General features: G+C 56.6%; 1 protein-coding gene across 1 annotated transcript; it reads left to right on the forward strand.

The window, feature by feature from the left end:
- Positions 1 to 450: 450 nt before the first annotated feature.
- Positions 451 to 12,258, forward strand: LOC133059254 (complement C4-A-like). Its single transcript, XM_061146255.1, is given in 32 exon segments — positions 451 to 590; positions 717 to 915; positions 1,108 to 1,309; positions 1,501 to 1,571; positions 1,655 to 1,743; positions 1,928 to 2,010; positions 2,190 to 2,286; positions 2,427 to 2,532; positions 2,645 to 2,777; positions 3,466 to 3,581; positions 3,691 to 3,867; positions 3,994 to 4,176; positions 4,302 to 4,487; positions 4,654 to 4,812; positions 5,085 to 5,211; positions 5,262 to 5,371; positions 5,483 to 5,692; positions 5,932 to 5,983; positions 6,084 to 6,173; positions 6,322 to 6,531; positions 6,709 to 6,784; positions 6,946 to 7,102; positions 7,192 to 7,305; positions 7,393 to 7,564; positions 7,776 to 8,008; positions 8,083 to 8,250; positions 8,616 to 8,675; positions 9,497 to 9,522; positions 9,524 to 9,582; positions 9,585 to 9,646; positions 11,045 to 11,150; positions 11,525 to 12,258. Coding segments are annotated over 32 exon segments (4,365 nt in total). The 5' UTR covers positions 451 to 525; the 3' UTR covers positions 11,992 to 12,258.
- Positions 12,259 to 16,439: the final 4,181 nt, after the last annotated feature.

Below are 16,439 nucleotides of genomic sequence, written 5' to 3' on the forward strand. Positions count from 1 at the left end.
ATTCCATAGACAGAGAAGCCTGGTGGGCTGTAGTCCCTGGCGTCACAAAGAGTTGGACATGACTGAAGTGACTGAGCATGCATGCACAGGCAGGAAGAGACAGTTTTCTTAGTATCTTGTTTTCTGGGACCAACAAAGGAGCCGTGTGTCTGAGCCATTTATGAGCCACGTGGGGTCCTCCTGGGCAGATGTATGTGTGTACATGCTATAAACACACAGGCACCCAGACCCAACCAGTAGTGCTGGTAGCGGGGCATTGGAATGAGAGGGGTTGACAGGAAAGGACTCAGTCTCTCTCCAGGCCATGATTTCCTCAGATTCCCTCTAGAGATCCAGGTTTCTAGGGTGCCCCCTTCCCAGTTCTGGGTCTGGAGCCAGTTGCAGTTCTTAGTTGTCACATGGTTTCCTGGCTTATCTGGGCCAGGGGAGGAGCAAGGTCCAGAGTCAAAACTCTGCTCCAAGCCCTGGGGTAACGAGAAAGGAGCAGGCAGGCAGGCGGGTCTGAACCCCTCGGGTCCTCCAGCCATGAGGCTGCTCTGGGGTCTGATCTGGGCATCTGGCTTCTTCGCCTTGTCTCTGCAGAAGCCCAGGTCCTGGAGGCAGGATGCAGAAAGCTTGAACAGGGCCAGGGCTGGCGAGGGGAGAGTGGGCTCAGAGGGTCCTGATTCGGGGGGAGGGGTGGAGGCTGGCTGCTGACTCGCACCTGTTCTTCCCAGGTTGCTCCTGTTTTCTCCTTCTGTGGTTCGCATAGGGGTCCCCCTGTCTGTGGCCGTGAAACTCCAGGATGCTCCTTCAGGACAGGTGGTGAGAGGATCCGTGTTCCTGAGGAACCCATCCCACGTTAATGAGCTCTGCTCCCCGAAGGTGGATTTCAGCCTCAGCTCAGACAGAGACTTCATACTCCTCAACCTCCCGGTAACGGCCCCATTCCCTCCTGTTGCCGCCCAGTGCCTCCCCTTCTGTTCTCCTCTGTCTTCTTGGAAACATCTTTGTCTTCTCATCCCCCTGCTCCCTTCCTCCCCTCCCACCCCTGTGGTACTTTGTCTTTTAGTCTGTCTTTTCCCTTCTGCTCTGTCTCTGACCCACTCCCTGTCCCTCTCCTCACAGATTCCGCAGGAACGGGCCAGGATCTGTCGCCTCCATCTCCTCCGCGGAGCCCCCGAGGTCCGGCTGATGGTGCAGTCCTCATGGCTAAGGGACTCTCTGTCCAAACAGACAGACATGCAGGGTGTCAACCTGCTGTTCTCCTCTCGCCGGGGGCACCTCTTCCTGCAGACTGACCAGCCCGTTTATAACCCTGGCCAGCGAGGTGAGTCTCGGTGCCAGGGCCTCCACCTTTCATGCCTTCCCAGCCACTTGAGTGAGGTAGCCTGAAGCCCCTGACAGGAAGGCTGCTTTGCAAACATTTGTTCTCCTTCCCTTCACTTTCTGGGAGGGGGTCAGGGGTCCAGGGCCCACCCTCTCGTGGCTTCTGCTCACCTCCTCATCCTATATTTCCAGTTCGCTACCGAGTCTTTGCTCTGGATCAGAAGATGCGCCCGGCCACTGACATCCTCACGGTCACGGTGGAGGTGAGCCCCCGACCTCTGACCTTCCTAATGGGCCAGGGCTGCTGAACTGGCTTCTGACCGTGACTACCTCACTCCCACTGCAGAACTCTCAAGGCTTCCGCGTGCAGAAAAGGGAAGTGGTTGCTCCCTCCTCCATCATCCAGGACAACTTTTTGACCCCAGACATCTCAGCGTGAGCATCTCCTCCTGGGGACCCACCAAAACCGTCCCTGAGCTGTCCACCTAAGCACATGGTCCAATCCTGAGCTTCCTCAGCCCCTGTTTCACCCTCCAGTCTCCTCCTGGGGAGTTTGGTGACTGGCTGTCCGCAGACCTCTCACACGAGTGGGCTGAATCTCTCCTTTGTCTATCCCCAGGCCATCGACGTGAAAAATTTCAGCCCGATTCTCACACAGCCTGGATTCCAATAGCAGCACCCAGTTTGAGGTGAAGAAATACGGTGAGAGCTAGAGACATGAGGGACAAGCACCCCTTTTCTGCAAGGACGAAGGGGTGGAGCAGAGGTGGGGGTGCAGAGTCAGGGAAGGGAGACGCTGCTGCCACAGCCCCGAGGGGAGGGAAATATCTTAAGGGTCCTTTCACGAGAGTCTGATCTGCCCTCCCTTTGCCCTGGGTCAGTTCTTCCCAACTTTGAGGTGAAGATCATTCCTGAAAATCCCTACATCCTGACGACGCCTGGCTTTCTTAGTGACATCCAAGTGATCATCCAGGCCAGGTAACTCCCCCTTGCTCACGGTCCCTCACACTGGGCCTGGTGCCAGGACGCCCCATGCAATGTGAACATGCTGTGGAACCCCACTTCCCTCCCTCGCCCCGGCCCCTCAGCCACTCTTCTGAATCTCTCCTTGGTGGCAGGTACATCTACGGGAAGCCAGTGCAGGGGGTGGCATATGTGCGCTTTGGGCTCCTGGGTGAGGACGGTGAAAAGACTTTCCTGCGGGGCCTGGAGAGTCAGACCAAGGTAGGAAGGAGGGTTGAGGTGTGTAAGGTGGGTGAGGAGAGTGAGGCAGCGTGAGGAGGTGGGGTGGGAGACTCGAGTCTCATCCTCTGTCCTGTCTTCTTCTTTGCCCCAGCTGGTGGATGGCCAGTGCCAAATTTCCCTCCAAAAGGCTGAGTTTCAGGGTGTGCTGGAGAAGCTTCATATTAGCATTAATGACCTCCCAGGGCTGCGCCTCTATGTTGCGGCAGCCGTTATTGAGTCTCCAGGTGAGTGGCTTTCCCTGATTTTAACCTTGGACCCTCACCTCTGACCTCTGAGCTGACCCTCTGTTCTCTAGCACCATCACCACCCAGCTTCTCCTCAACTAGGCCCCAAAGCCAGGAACAACCCAGAAGATTGTCTCTCTACAACTTCATTTCTGGGCTTTTTCTGGGGAAGGGCAATCTTCCACCATCTATCTCCATGTTGTTGTTTTCACCCACCCATCCACCCATCCTTCCATCCCCCATCCATCCATCCATCACCCAACCATCCACCTATCCATCCATTCATCCATTCACCCATCCATCCATCCACCCACCATCCGCCTATCCAGCTATTCATTCACCTTTACATTTATTTATCCACCTATCAATCTGTCCATATCCAGCAAACATCTATCCATCCACACAAACATCTATGGATCCACCCATCCATCCATCTACTTGACAAACCATTTATCCATCCACCTATGTCTCGATCCATCCATCGAACCATCCATCCCTTCTATGTTGACCTCAAAACACACAGAGATGAATAGACAATGGTTTCTGCCCTGAAGAGTTCTGCCTTGGTGGAGGGAAACACTAGAGCTCCCTCTCCCCGTCCCCAGCCCTCCTTTTCCTCTCTTCCCAGGTCTCCATGTCCACTGCTCTCCACCCTGATCTTTTTTTTTTCCCACCCTGTATCTTGCAGGAGGAGAGTTGGAGGAGACAGAGCTCACGTCCTGGCGTTTCGTGTCATCTCCTTTCTCCTTGGATCTAAGCAAAACCAAGCAGCAGCTTATACCCGGGGTCCCCTTCCTGCTGCAGGTTTCTTCTGGAAGGGGGAGGATGAGCAGTGGGGGCAGGGAGTGGGGGACAGGAGGGCACAGAGTCCCACTGACTGCACTCTTCCCTCTGCCCCTCCCTGTTTACCTAGGCCCGGGTCCGTGACATGTCAGGCTCCCCAGCCTCTAGCATCCCCGACAAAGTATCTGCCAAGTTGTTTTCTGGATCTACTTCTAAAAACGAGGACTTTGAACGGAACACAGATGGGAGTGGCCAAGTCATTGTTTCCATTGGTGTTCCTCCAACCATCTCAGAAGTGCAGCTCTCGGTAGGACCCCACGCTCACGGGAGTGGGTGGGCTAGGAGAGAAGCTTCCCAGGCTGGCAGGTTGCGGTGGGGAAGCTGGATGCCTGGGCCCTTTCCATTGACCCTGTGACCCCTGACCTCTCTCCAGGTGTCTGCAGGCTCCCCACACCCTGCCATAGGCGGTCTCACTGTGAAAGCCCCCCTGTCCAGAAGCTCTGGGTTTCTGTCCATTGAGTGGCAGAATCCTCGACCTCTTAAAGTTGGAGAGACTCTTAACCTAAACCTGCAGGCCGTGGGCATCAGTGGGAGCTTCTCACACTTCTACTACATGGTGCGCATGACTGGGCTACAGGGGAGGACAGGGGTGGGAGGGTCTCAAGCAGGAAGGAGCCCTCAGGGTGGGTGGTGGTCTCAGGGCTCAGGATGGGCAGTGAGGAGCACCCTGCTCTCCCCCAGATCCTGTCCCAGGGCCAGATCGTGTCTGTCCATCGAGAGCCCAAGAGACACCTGACCTCCATCTCCGTGTTTGTGGACCATCACCTGGTGCCCTCCTTCCACCTCGTGGCCTTCTACTATCATGGGGGCATCCCGGTGGCCAACTCCCTGCGAGTGGACGTCCAGGCTGGAACCTGTGAGGGGAAGGTAACTGGCATCGGAAGAGATGGTGTGTGTGCGTGTGCTGGGAGGATTAAGAGAAAAGACTGGATGACTGCAAATGGGGTGATTTAGTTTGGGGTGCACTGAGGATGCACAAGACTGAAAGAATTCTCCCCACCCTAACTGCCCCCCCACCTGCCACCTCTGCCAGCTGGAGCTGAACGTGGACAGTTCCAAGGCGTATCGTCCTGGGGACACCGTAAAACTCAACCTGCAAACAGAGTCTCGAGCCCTGGTGGCCCTGGGAGCTGTGGACACGGCACTGTATGCTGTGGGTGGCAAGTCCCACAAACCCCTCGACATGGTCAAGGTTGGTCAAGTCCTCTCTCTGATCCTCCGTTCCCTCCGAGCTCATCCTCCTGCTGCCTGAAGCCCATGTCAGCCACTAGAACTCACTCACCTGGACGTCTCCCAATCCTCCCTCGAGCCGTGGCCCTGGTGGCCTCTGTTTCCACTCTCTGTGTCTCTCTCGTACTTGTCTGGACCCTGCCCTCTCACCTGCAGCTGAGTATGTGATCGTGGCCACAGTCCACAGGCCATAGTCTCTCTTGGCTCTGCAGCATATCTGCCTCTTCTCTCTAGGTCTTCGAAGCTATGAACAGCTATGACCTTGGCTGTGGTCTCGGCGGTGGAGACAGTGCCCCTCAAGTGTTCAAGGCAGCCGGTCTGGCCTTTTCTGATGGAGACCATTGGACTGAAATCAGAAAGAGTGAGGACAGAGGAGGAAGGGGAGTGGGTGGTGGGAAGATAAGGAAGAAGGCCTGTTCCCTGAATTCCACATGCACCTCCGCCTGCCGCTCTCTGTCCGCCGCTTTGAGCAGCTCGAGCTGCGACCAGTCCTCTACAACTACCTGGATAGAGATCTGACCGTGAGGCCCCTTGGGGGCTGAGCGCACGGTGGTGGAGGGGATTGGGGCAGGTGAGCGGTGGGGAGCCTGACTGGGCTGGGACTCTGGCCCTCCCTGTCTTCCTGCCCCCAGGTGAGCGTCCACGTGTCCCCAGTGGAGGGGCTGTGCCTGGCCGGGGGCGGAGGGCTCGCCCAGCAGGTGCAGGTGCCCGCGGGCTCTGCCCGGCCCGTTGGCTTCTCTGTGGTGCCCATCGCAGCTGCTGCCGTGTCCCTGAAGGTGGTGGCTCGAGGATCCTTAGATTTCCCTGTGGGGGACGCAATATCTAAGATTCTACAGGTCGAGGTGAATGGAACCCCCCTGGGTCTAGGTCCCCAGCTCCCAGATTCACCCCCTACTCTGTCCCTCTCTCTGCATGACACCTGAGGCCACCCCCAAACCCAACGCTTTGGTTCATTTGCATCTCCCACAATTCTGGTGCGACTATGTTCCTGAAGTTCCAACTCCGGGTCCTGAGGAGTGTGCACTGGGAGGGGCAGGCTGTAGCCTGTGTGATCTCTCACAGCTACGTGTCCTCTCCACAGAGAGAAGGGGCCACTCACAGGGAGGAGCTGGTCTATGAACTCAACCCCCTGGGTGAGTGACCTCCACTCACAGACATCAGTGTCCTGGGGGGTGGTGGGGGGCAGAGGGTGTGGACAGCAGGACAGACTGCTGACTCCCCTCATCTTCCCAGACCCCTGAAGCCGAACTTTGGAAATCCCTGGCAACTCTGATCCCAATATTATCCCTAAAGGAGATTTCAAGAGTGTCGTCAGCGTCACAGGTGGGAGTGTCCTCCAGTCCCTTCCCGGTGCCCACCCTTGGATTCATGTGAAACCTGGGCACTTCTGTTTGATCCCGAGACTCCATGACCCTCCAACCCTGGCCCCCAGTCATGCTCTCTTGACCCTCCATCCTGTCCCTCCTCATAGCCTCGGATCCACTGGAAGCTTTGGGCTCTGAGGGGGCCTTGTCACCAGGAGGTCTGGCCTCTCTCCTGAGGCTTCCCCAAGGCTGTGGGGAACAAACCATGACCCTGTTGGCTCCAACACTGGCTGCTTCCCGCTACCTGGACAAGACCGAGCAGTGGAGCATGCTGCCTCCTGAGACCAAGGACCGCGCCGTGGATCTCATCCAGAAAGGTTCTGAGTGCAGCGGCAAGCAGGAGTGAGGGCCAGGAGAGGGCAATTAATGGGAGCTGGGCAGCCCAGGTGGCCAGAGCAGGGAAGAGAGATGTGGTCCCCAGTGGAAATGGAGAGCGTGGCCTGGCCACAACAGTGGGGGAGTCGGTGTGACCTCAGCTGCCTCTCCTCTCCAAGGCTACACGCGGATCCAGGAGTTTCGAAAAGGAGATGGTTCCTATGGGGCTTGGTTACATCGGGACAGTAGCACCTGGTGAGTTTGTGGGAGTGTCCTGGGTGTGTGGGAGGGGCCAGGGCTGGTGGGGGCAGAGCCAGCTATTATGGCAGGGCAAATAGCTAGGAGCCACCAGGAGTGGGGCCCTTCCCCATATAGGGACCTGTGGCTATCCCAAGCCATGCCTTCCTCCCCTCTAGGCTCACGGCCTTTGTGCTGAAGATACTGAGTTTGGCCCAGGATCAGGTGGGTGGCTCTCCTGAAAAGCTGCAGGAAACAGCCATGTGCCTGCTGTCGCAGCAATGGGATGATGGCTCATTCCACGACGCCTGTCCTGTTATCCACAGGGAAATGCAGGTATGGGGCTGGGAGGGCACAGGAGGGATGAGTCGCCCTGCCCCTCCACACTCGTGGTTGGTGCCTCCTTTTCTCACCACTTCAACCAGGGAGGCTTAGTGGGAAGCGATGAGACTGTGGCGCTCACAGCCTTCGTGGTCATCGCCCTTCACCACGGGCTGGCAGTCTTCCCAGGCAAGAATTCAGAGCAGTTGAGGAGAGTGGTAAGGCACTCACGTGTTAGCCCTTTGCTGATCCCCTTTCTCCTCAGGAAGCCAGTCCACAGACCTTCACCTCCCACTTTCTTCCAGGAAAATTCCATCTCAAGAGCAAACACCTTCTTGGGGGCGAAAGTAACTTCTGGGCTCCTGGGCTCCCATGCCTCCGCTATCACGGCCTATGCCCTGTCACTGACCGAGGCCCCCGAGGACCTGCGGAGTGTTGCCCACAACAACCTCATGGCCATGGCCCAGGACATTGGTGGTGAGGGGGTCTTGGCAGTGAACTGGGGCTTGGGAGAGCTTGAGACCCCTGAGTGTGTCCAAAGGGAGAAACAGAACGAATGGAGGCTCTCGGAGGGAATCAGAGCAGACGCAGGGGTGACTGGGAAATCAGGAGAGACTAAAGGGGCAGCGTCAAAGGGCCAGATGACTAAGATTCTCCCCCGTTCACCTGTGGGTCTCCTTTCACCCAGGTAAGCTGTACTGGGGCTCAGTCACCACTTCTCCAAGCAACGTCCTGTCACCCACTCTGGCTCCTCGCAGCCCAGCAGACCCCATTCCCCAGGTTCCAGCCATGTCGATTGAAACCACGGCCTACGGCCTGTTACACCTGCTGCTATGGGAGGGCAAAGCTGAATTGGCTGACCAGGCTGCATCGTGGCTGAGCCGCCAGGGCAGCTTCCAAGGGGGATACCGCAGCACCCAGGTAGGGGCTGTCCTGGGGTTCTAGGGTGGCTTGTCCTGAGACCAAGTACCTGAGTCCTGGCCCATGTTCCCCAGGACACTGTTATGGCTCTGGATGCCCTGTCTGCATACTGGATCGCGTCCCACACCACCGAGGAGAAGGGGCTCAACGTGACCCTCAGCTCCTTGGGCCGCAGTGGGCTCAAGTCCCACGTGTTGCAGCTGACCAACCACCAAGTTCACAGGCTGGAGGAAGAGCTGCAGGTGAATCATTCCCTCACCTGGGTGTCGGGACACCTGGGCTTCCCTCGGCCAGGCCAGAAGCCATCCCTCTCCATCACCCCTGCTGAATCCCCACGGCCCCTCCTTCTGATAACTGTGTGGGAAGACTTACTGGCTCTGTGATCTGTAGCAAGTCACCCAGCTGTGAGCTTCATTTATCTGATCTGAAAATGATTCACGCAGCATCTACAGAGGGTTTAGGAGATGGTGGAGAGAGAACGCAGGTGAAGATAGAAAGTGTTGAAAAGTGAGGTGGGGAGAGGAGGTGGAGGTATTTTGGTGGAGGAGGTAAGTTGAAGCAACAGTGTGCCCTTCTGACATCTCTTTCCCTTTTCTGCTTGTGACAGTTTTCCCTGGGAAGCAAGATTAACGTGGAGGTGGGAGGAAACAGCAAAGGAACGTTGAAGGTGAGCGCTGGTACCACTGGGCGGGCAGGGCCATCAGGGTGAAGCTGGGGTGTTGAGTGGGAGACCTGCAGGCAGAGCTCATGGTCTGGGAAGGAGGAGGAGACCCCTGGGTTGAGGTTCCCTGTGCTCTGTCCTGGGTACGTGCCCCTCACTCTGCTCTCCTCCCTCACTAGGCGCCTGTCATCCCCTTCAGCCCCTCAGTGCTGATGCTCAAACACTTGGTGCCTCAACCCTAGTGTCTCCCCTGAGCTCTGAGCATCTCTGCCGTGGTTGTGCCCCAAACCTTCTCTTCCTCCTGTGTCTCCTTGTCTGACTGACAATGTCCCTTCCATACAGGCGCCCAGCTGCCCCTCCGGGGACCCTCTTAGTGCCCCCTGCTCCATCCTAAGCCTGTCCTCATGACCCCAGTAACTCCTCCTCTGCCTTTGCCCCAGCCCAGTCACCTCCCCAGCAGGACAGATCCTTCCATCTACACACATCTCCTGGCCCTGAATGTCCTTCAGCTGCTTCTTGTCCCCCGTGATACACTCATTCTCCTCCTTCAGGCTTCGCCTGGCAGCCATTCCTAAACTTTTCATTGTAGCCTCTTCGGTGTATGTGTACAATGCTTGCCCCCAGACCAGGACCCTGCTCTGCTCTTTGTCTCACCCAACACCTCAGCTTATTTGTATTTCTGGACTGGTCTGGGAGGTGGATGGGAAAGGGCAGAAGGCCTCAAAGCTCTTAGCCCAGGAGCTAAGGGATCCAGAGGCTTGTGGCTCTGGAGAGAGGTCTGTTGCCCTAAGTGTCCCCATGTCCCCTTCCCACCCCTTTGGAGCCAGGTTCTTCGCAGCTACAATGTCATGGACATGCCAGGATCTTCAGATTAAAGTGATGGTCGTGGGCCACGTCGAGTACACAAGTGAGTGTTGAGGTCACACGTGAGCCACTTTGAGACCAAGGGTCCCCACGTCCTGCTCTACTTCGACTCGGTGAGCAAGGAGGGTGACAGAGGGGTGCCGAGCTGGCGCTGCGTTTCCTGAGCTCGTGTTAGGGGGTCTCCCAGGAGGCAGGTGTATCAGCAGCTACTGCTCTGGGAGAGAACTTGTGGTGTGAGCAGGGAGACAGGACAGGAGGGGTCAGAGCCTTGGCCAGGGAGGTTCCCCGCTGCCTGCAGGGAGGTGGGGCTGAGCCCCTTCTGTGTCTTGGGGTCCAGGGCCAGTCAGCCGGGGAGGGCTTGAGAGAGAGCCTTTCATAAAGCTGAATGTATTCAAGTTGAGGGACTGCTTCTTTTTCATTGACATTCTCTTTTTTTGTTATTTTTGATATAAATGTGTATTTTATCTTTTTTGAAATGATGGTGATCTTAGATGAACTGTTGTTGTTTTTTTTCCCCATGGCCATCTTTGACTAACACACAGTCATCAACACTCTGATGGCCCTCAAAAAAGTTTTTGAACATTTACTGTAACCTCTTGGAGAAAAATGTGAAAAAGCCATGTTAATACTGTGATACCACTCGTCAGGAGTGAGTGAGATACAACTGGCCAGGTATTTGTGGGTCAGGGAGACCCTCTCTGCTCAGTGTGTGCAGAGCAGACCCTGTTGGCTTGAGAAGCCAGGGAGAGGATTCTGGTTGAACACAGTGGAAAATGAGGAAGATGTCAAGTCGGGGAGCTCACCGTGCAGCTTAGGAAGGAAACTCACGTGGGATACCAGGCTGGACTGGAGCAGTGTGGGCATGAGGAGAGGGATCTGGGCCTAGACATGAGTGGCGGAGTCACAGAGGGCAAGCAGAAGGCTAGCACTTGCTGTTACCAAGCAGAAAAGGGAGGCCTTAGCTGTATCATTGAGGCTATTGAGAGGGTGAGTGGGTTTGGAGGGCAAGCAGACGGAATCGGGAGAGTTTAATACATCCTGTAAAAGTCCCAATACAAGAAAAAGGCTGAACATTTGGGAGAAACTGCCCACCTGCAGAGTTTGGGGAATGATGAGACCGCCCTGGGGAGCACAGAGAAGGGGAAGGGCCTGTGCCTCTGGGAGGGATGAAGCAGGAAGGTCAGAAATGACCAGGTCAGAATCAGGGGTGGTCTGGAAGCTAGCCCTGAGGGTAGGGAGAGCTTTGTGAAGAATGTGTCCATGAAGTGAGCCTCTGTGAAGGTGCCAGGACAAGAGACTGGGGTGAGGTCACCATGTGGGCAGTGAAGTCAACAGAGATCTTGGGGAGCAGTTTTTAGAAATCCGGAGGCTGGAAGGTAAGAAAACATAAAGGACACTGAAGATAAGACCGACCAGAATCAAACAGGCCAAGCAAATCCATCATAGCGGTTTATGAGGGCTCAGGGCCCAGAGGTGGGTCCCTGACTTCCCTCTACCCATCTCCCCCCCAGTGCCAGGTCCCCACCTCCCGGGAGTGCGTAGGCTTTGGATCTGTGCAGGAGGTGCCCATGGGGCTGGTACAGCCGGCCAGGGCCATCCTGTATGACTACTACCCAGGTGAGATGCTGGAGACACTCGGGAGGGTTGGGGTAGGTGGCAGTGAGGGGTGGCAAGGGAGTCCTGTGGGTCCATCGCCCGGGAGGGAGAGAGAGGGCAAGTGCCCTAACGCCCCTCTGCTTTTCTCCAGAGCACAAAAGTTCTGTGTTTTATGGGGAACCACATAAAAGCAAACTATTCTCCATGTTGTGCTCTGCAGCTTTCTGCCAGTGTGCTGGGCGTGAGACCCCTTACCCTTGATCTCACAGCACCATGTTTACAGCGGGGAGGGCAGGGGTTTGTAAGGGAGCAACAAAAGGAGACACCGAGAAGCGTGACTGGCCGAGTCCTCCCCCCCACTCCTCCCCCATCACTGGGCACTGGCGCTCTCCCAGGCCGCGGCATCCACTCCCCCGGGCTGCAACCGCACCTGGAAAGGCTGGACCTTGAGGTTGACGCCGCAGTAGGGATCCGGCTGCAGCGACGGCAGGGCGCCCACGGGCGGCGGCAGCAGCGTGAAGGCCTGCAGCAGTCGCAGGAGCACCACGAAGAGCTCCAGGCGCGCCAGCGACTCGCCCAGGCACACGCGCGCCCCGCAGCCAAACGCCAGCGCGCTGGGGTTCCCGCCCGGCTCCGGGAAGCGGTCTGCAGGCAGAAGGACCGATCTGGGCTCAGGGGCCGCCGGCCTCCGGCCCCCCGCTTCACCGCCACCCTCCACCGCGGGCACCCGCACCACCACGCACCCGGCCGAAACTTGTGCGCCTGCTCCCAGATGGTCTCCTCCAGGTGGGCACCTTGGAGGTTGGAGATAACGACCATGCATGCCCTCATGGATGTCGTAGCCGAAGATGCTGAGGGTTAGGGTTAAGTGAGAGGCCCTCCGGGACCCCGCTGGTGTCTTGGCTGTTCATCCCTAGGCCTCTGGAGTCACCTGGTAGGCAGTGTGTGGCAAGGCCAGGGGCAGCAACTCTGCAATGGTGGCCTTTAGCAAGGGCAGCTGAGAGCCATCCTTTTATGTGACTCCAGGGTTTGAGGCTCTGGGGCCCAGCTCGAGATCCATCTTCTCCTGAAGGTATTGCTGAATCTGAGAAATGGAGCCCAAGTCCTATCAGTGGCCAGCCCTCAGCTGCCAGCCTCCATTGTGTGTGTCTGTGTATCTCTGTGTGTATGTGTGCGCGCACGTGTGCATGCTTGTCACTCAGTCATGTCTGACTCTTTCAGCGCCCATGGACTGTAACCCTCCAGACTCCTCTGTCCATGGAATTCTCCAGGCAAGAGTACTAGAGTGGGTTGCCATTCCCTCTTCCAGGGCATCTTCCCAACTCAGGGGTCGAACCTGAGTCTCACACATTGCAGGCAGATTCTTTACCATCTGAGCCACCATGGAAACCCAAACTTCCACCACTCCCTGAAGGATCGCACGTGAGACTATGTGCCAAGTAGGAGAACCCATGCCAACCCCACTGACCCACCCCAGTCCTACCCCCACAACACAGCCTGCATTGCCATCAGAGAGATAGGTTCCCGCCACCCTGGCCAGGCTGCCAGGAAGGATCCCTAGCCTGCCTCCAGGGCATACCTCAGGGTGGTGAAGCAGGAACGCCACAGCCCAGGAGAGGGTGCTCGCCGTGGTTTCAGTGCCCCCGATGAAAAGGTCCACCACAGACATGTGCACGTGTCCTTCCAGGAGCTGTCCCGGGCCCTCTTCTACTCTTTGCCTCCCTACCCCCTGGAGCATGTAGTCCATCATATCCCTCCACTGGCCAGCCACCATGCTCTCCTGGGGAGGGGAGGAGGAGCCGGCCTGAGTGCCTGGCTTGGGGAGCGTGTTGAGACGGTGCCGACAGGTCCAGGACTGCGGGGATGGCCCAGGAGCTGCCTGGCTCTGGGCAGCAGCGTCACCGCTGCCGGCTGAGGAGGAGCCCGGTCCACACGCGCTTCCCACCTTGTGGCGCCTCAGCTGCTTCTCCACCATGTGGTCCCTGTTCTCTATGGCCTGTTTCAGCCTCCAGAGCCCAGGGTTGGGGAAGAACTGGGGCAGAGAGTAAGAAGGTGTAGCTGCTGGCAAGGAAGCCTGTTCCCCATCCACACCCTTTCTCCTAGGACCAGGCGTGTCGGGGCTGCGCCTCTTCACCCTGAGAAAAGGAACCAGGTCCAAAATCTGGATGGACCAGTGGTCCCAGGTCTTCATCAAGTCCTGAACACAGTCGTGAAAGGCATGTACTAAGGTGTCCTCCTGCCAGAAAAGGAGGAAATCCTTTCAGTGCAGAACCAGGAGAGGATCAGGGAGGGGTTGCAGGGGGCAGGGGGAGGGGGGCAGGCACATGTGAGGGCAAGAGAGCCTTGACCTTATCTCCAAAAGTGAGGTAACAGATGATGCTGCAGGTGAGGAGAGAGAATTCCTTCTGGATGGTCACAGGGGCACTGGCCTGGACTCTCATGTGCTGAAGAGAAAGAGCATGAACTAAATAGGGACCTGGGATGACCCTGGTGGTCAAGAGGCTAAGAGTCTCTGCTCCTAATGCAGGGAACCCAGGTTCCATCCCTGGTCAGGGAACTAGATGCCACATGCTTCAGGTAATATAAGTGAAAAAAATAGAGGGGCTTCCAGGAGGGGTGAAGCTGACCTGGGCTGACTGTGAGAGTCCAGGCTCACCTCACAGAACTCCTGGGTCAGCTGCTCCACCCAGGGCTCCACTGAACTACGGGTGCCCAACAGCAAGGCTGAGCGGGTGAGTTTCTTGTGAGCCTTCCAGAGCAGAGAATAGTCCCCCAGAGAGATGTCCTGGCAGCGCTGAGACACCAGCTTGTCTGTGAGTAGCGGTTGTGGGTGGGAGGGTCGACTTGACCAAGGAAGACACAGGCCTGACCTCCCCTGCCTCCCAAAGCCCTGCTTCTCCCCTCAAGCAACCCCTTACAGGATGGTATCTGGGGTCTGCCGGCAAAATCCACCCACTTCCTGATCACAGCCTCCTCGATGGTCCTCTTGGAGTTCAGCACCACAACCTCTGGCCGGGGGAGTGGTAGGAAAAGCAGGAAGTCAGCAGGAAAGGACACCCCCAACCCTCCTCACTGTTGTGGGTCAGGAAGGAAGCAGACCCTCACCTTGCAGCCCAAGGCGAAGCCTGTAGACAGGCCCGAGTTTCTGAGTCAGGCTCAGCAGATGGATGGGGAGGTTGGGCTGCAGCAGGTGCAGGAAGCCGGGGACCAGAGGTGGGAGGTGGAGGTTTCTGAGCTTCCACCGGCCCCACAGCAGGTGAGCGCCGGCTAGCAGGGTGAGCAGCAGCAGCAGCCCTGCGAGGACCATGGCTGGAGACCCAGGCAGAGGCCCCGGCCCCGCCACTTATAGCTCTCCACGCCTCCAGCCATCTGGCTACTTGGGCTGTTCTGAAGCCTCCCTCGACTCCTTCCGTCAGGTCCTTGCCCACTGTCCCGCCCACAAAACAGTACATTCTTACAATGGCATCCATCCTCTTGGCCTTCGAAAATCCAATATCAAAGAGCAGGCCTTTTCCCATTCATCTATCAAGAGGAAAGGAAAGGAAACACAACCCTGACCTTCTTCAACAGCCAGAATCAGCTTTCTGTCAGCTGTTCAGGAAAACATGTCCCTGAGGCCTCTCCCACCCCCACCCCACCCCCAATACACACACCCTCACCGCCACCTTGGACCAGCTTCCTGCCACAGGGTTTGTCTGAGAGAAGAATGACAACCCATGCCTAATATGCCCTCCCAGATGGCCTCTGAAGCACGAAATGAGATGAAAGTGATGTGGTTTTTTCTCTTAACTTACAGATAGGGGAACCACATGTCCTGGTTTGCATGTGTTATCCCAGGTTATACCTATAGTCCAAGGGTCATCAGTAATAAGCCTCTTTTTATGCTCAAAACTTGAAGATGAAGAATTTAATGTTTCCTCAGTTTGGAGCTCTTACCCTGTACCTGACGCTCTTTGCTTGCAAGGAAGAGACCCACTTGAGCTAGTTTGAGCCAAAAGTAAGAATTATTATACAAATACAGGGATATCTCACAGAATCCAAGAGCAGGCAAGCAGAAGGGACTTTCTTGGCCTTAGAAAGCCAGGGATTGTGAACTAAAGAGCCCAGAGACATGGCTGCTTCCTCATGCTTCGTTCCTCCTCTCATTTGTTTATTATTCTTGGCTGCACTGGGCCTGTATTGCCATACCTGGGCTTTCTCTAGTTGCGGTGAGCAGAGGGTACTCTCTAGCTGTGATACTCGGGCTTCTCATTGCAGTGGCTTCTCTTGTTGTGAAGTGCAGGCTCTAGGCACGTGGGCTTCAGTAGTTGAGGCTCATGGGCTCTAGAACTCGGGCTCAGTCCTTGGGGCCCACAGGCCTGGTTGCTTCACAGCATGTGTGATCTTCCCAGACCAGGGATCCAACCTGTTTCTTCATTGGCAGGTGGATTCTTAACCACTGGACCACCAGGGAAGTCCTCTCCCTCTCTTTGTCTGCAGTCCTCTCCTCCCACTGCAGTCAAGCTGCTTGTGCTCCCAGGTGCAGGCGGCAGAGGACTGCTTTGGGGCTTAGACTCCACAGAATATGGGTCTAGCCCCAGGACAAGAGGGCTTTAATGGTGTGGTCAAACATGCCCCCCATTGATTCCAAAGTCCTCAGGAAGGAACTTGATAGCCACAGCTGGGATCAGGGGCCCAGCCCTCTTCAGGGAGATGTTGCCATGAGGTCTGGGGTCCCAGTGGACTAAATAGGGCTATCAGGGGCCACTGTTGCGGGTGAGGGGGCAGTGAAGGACTCACAGGAGGAGAGGTCATGCTAAAGAGGGGCGGCAGGACTCAGTGGGAGGCTGGGGCACCTAGGAGGTGGGGTGAGAACTTAGAGCTGACCTGAGTTCACACATTCCCCAATACTCCATTCTTTTTCTGCCAACTGACCTCAGAGCTTTAACTAGAGCAAGACTCTGCCACCAGAGAGCCTGGGTCAATATCCCAGCTATGGTACCAACTAGCCTAAAGAGTTCACAGATGCGGGTCCTTAAGGAAGAGGCTCAACTCAGCCTAACCCAGGCCCAGGACTGGGAGGGAGAAAACTTGGGATTTCTGGGGTTGGGCAGCAACAGCCAGCTCCTTCCTCATAGTTGACCTCAGGCCCCAGACCACGTCTTGCCACAACTATAGCTGAATGTTTGACTCTCATACGTGGCTCTATGCCACCAATATGCTGACCGGATTTCGGGAGAGATCTGCCGGGCAACAACCAGGCCATGTAGACAATAGCCCTAAGAAGCCTCTGAAATACTGAGAAAGGTCAGAACGCTTTTGTAAAAAAAA

This window comes from Dama dama, chromosome 7 (assembly GCF_033118175.1).
Source record: "Dama dama isolate Ldn47 chromosome 7, ASM3311817v1, whole genome shotgun sequence".
Taxonomy (NCBI): Eukaryota; Metazoa; Chordata; class Mammalia; order Artiodactyla; family Cervidae; genus Dama; species Dama dama.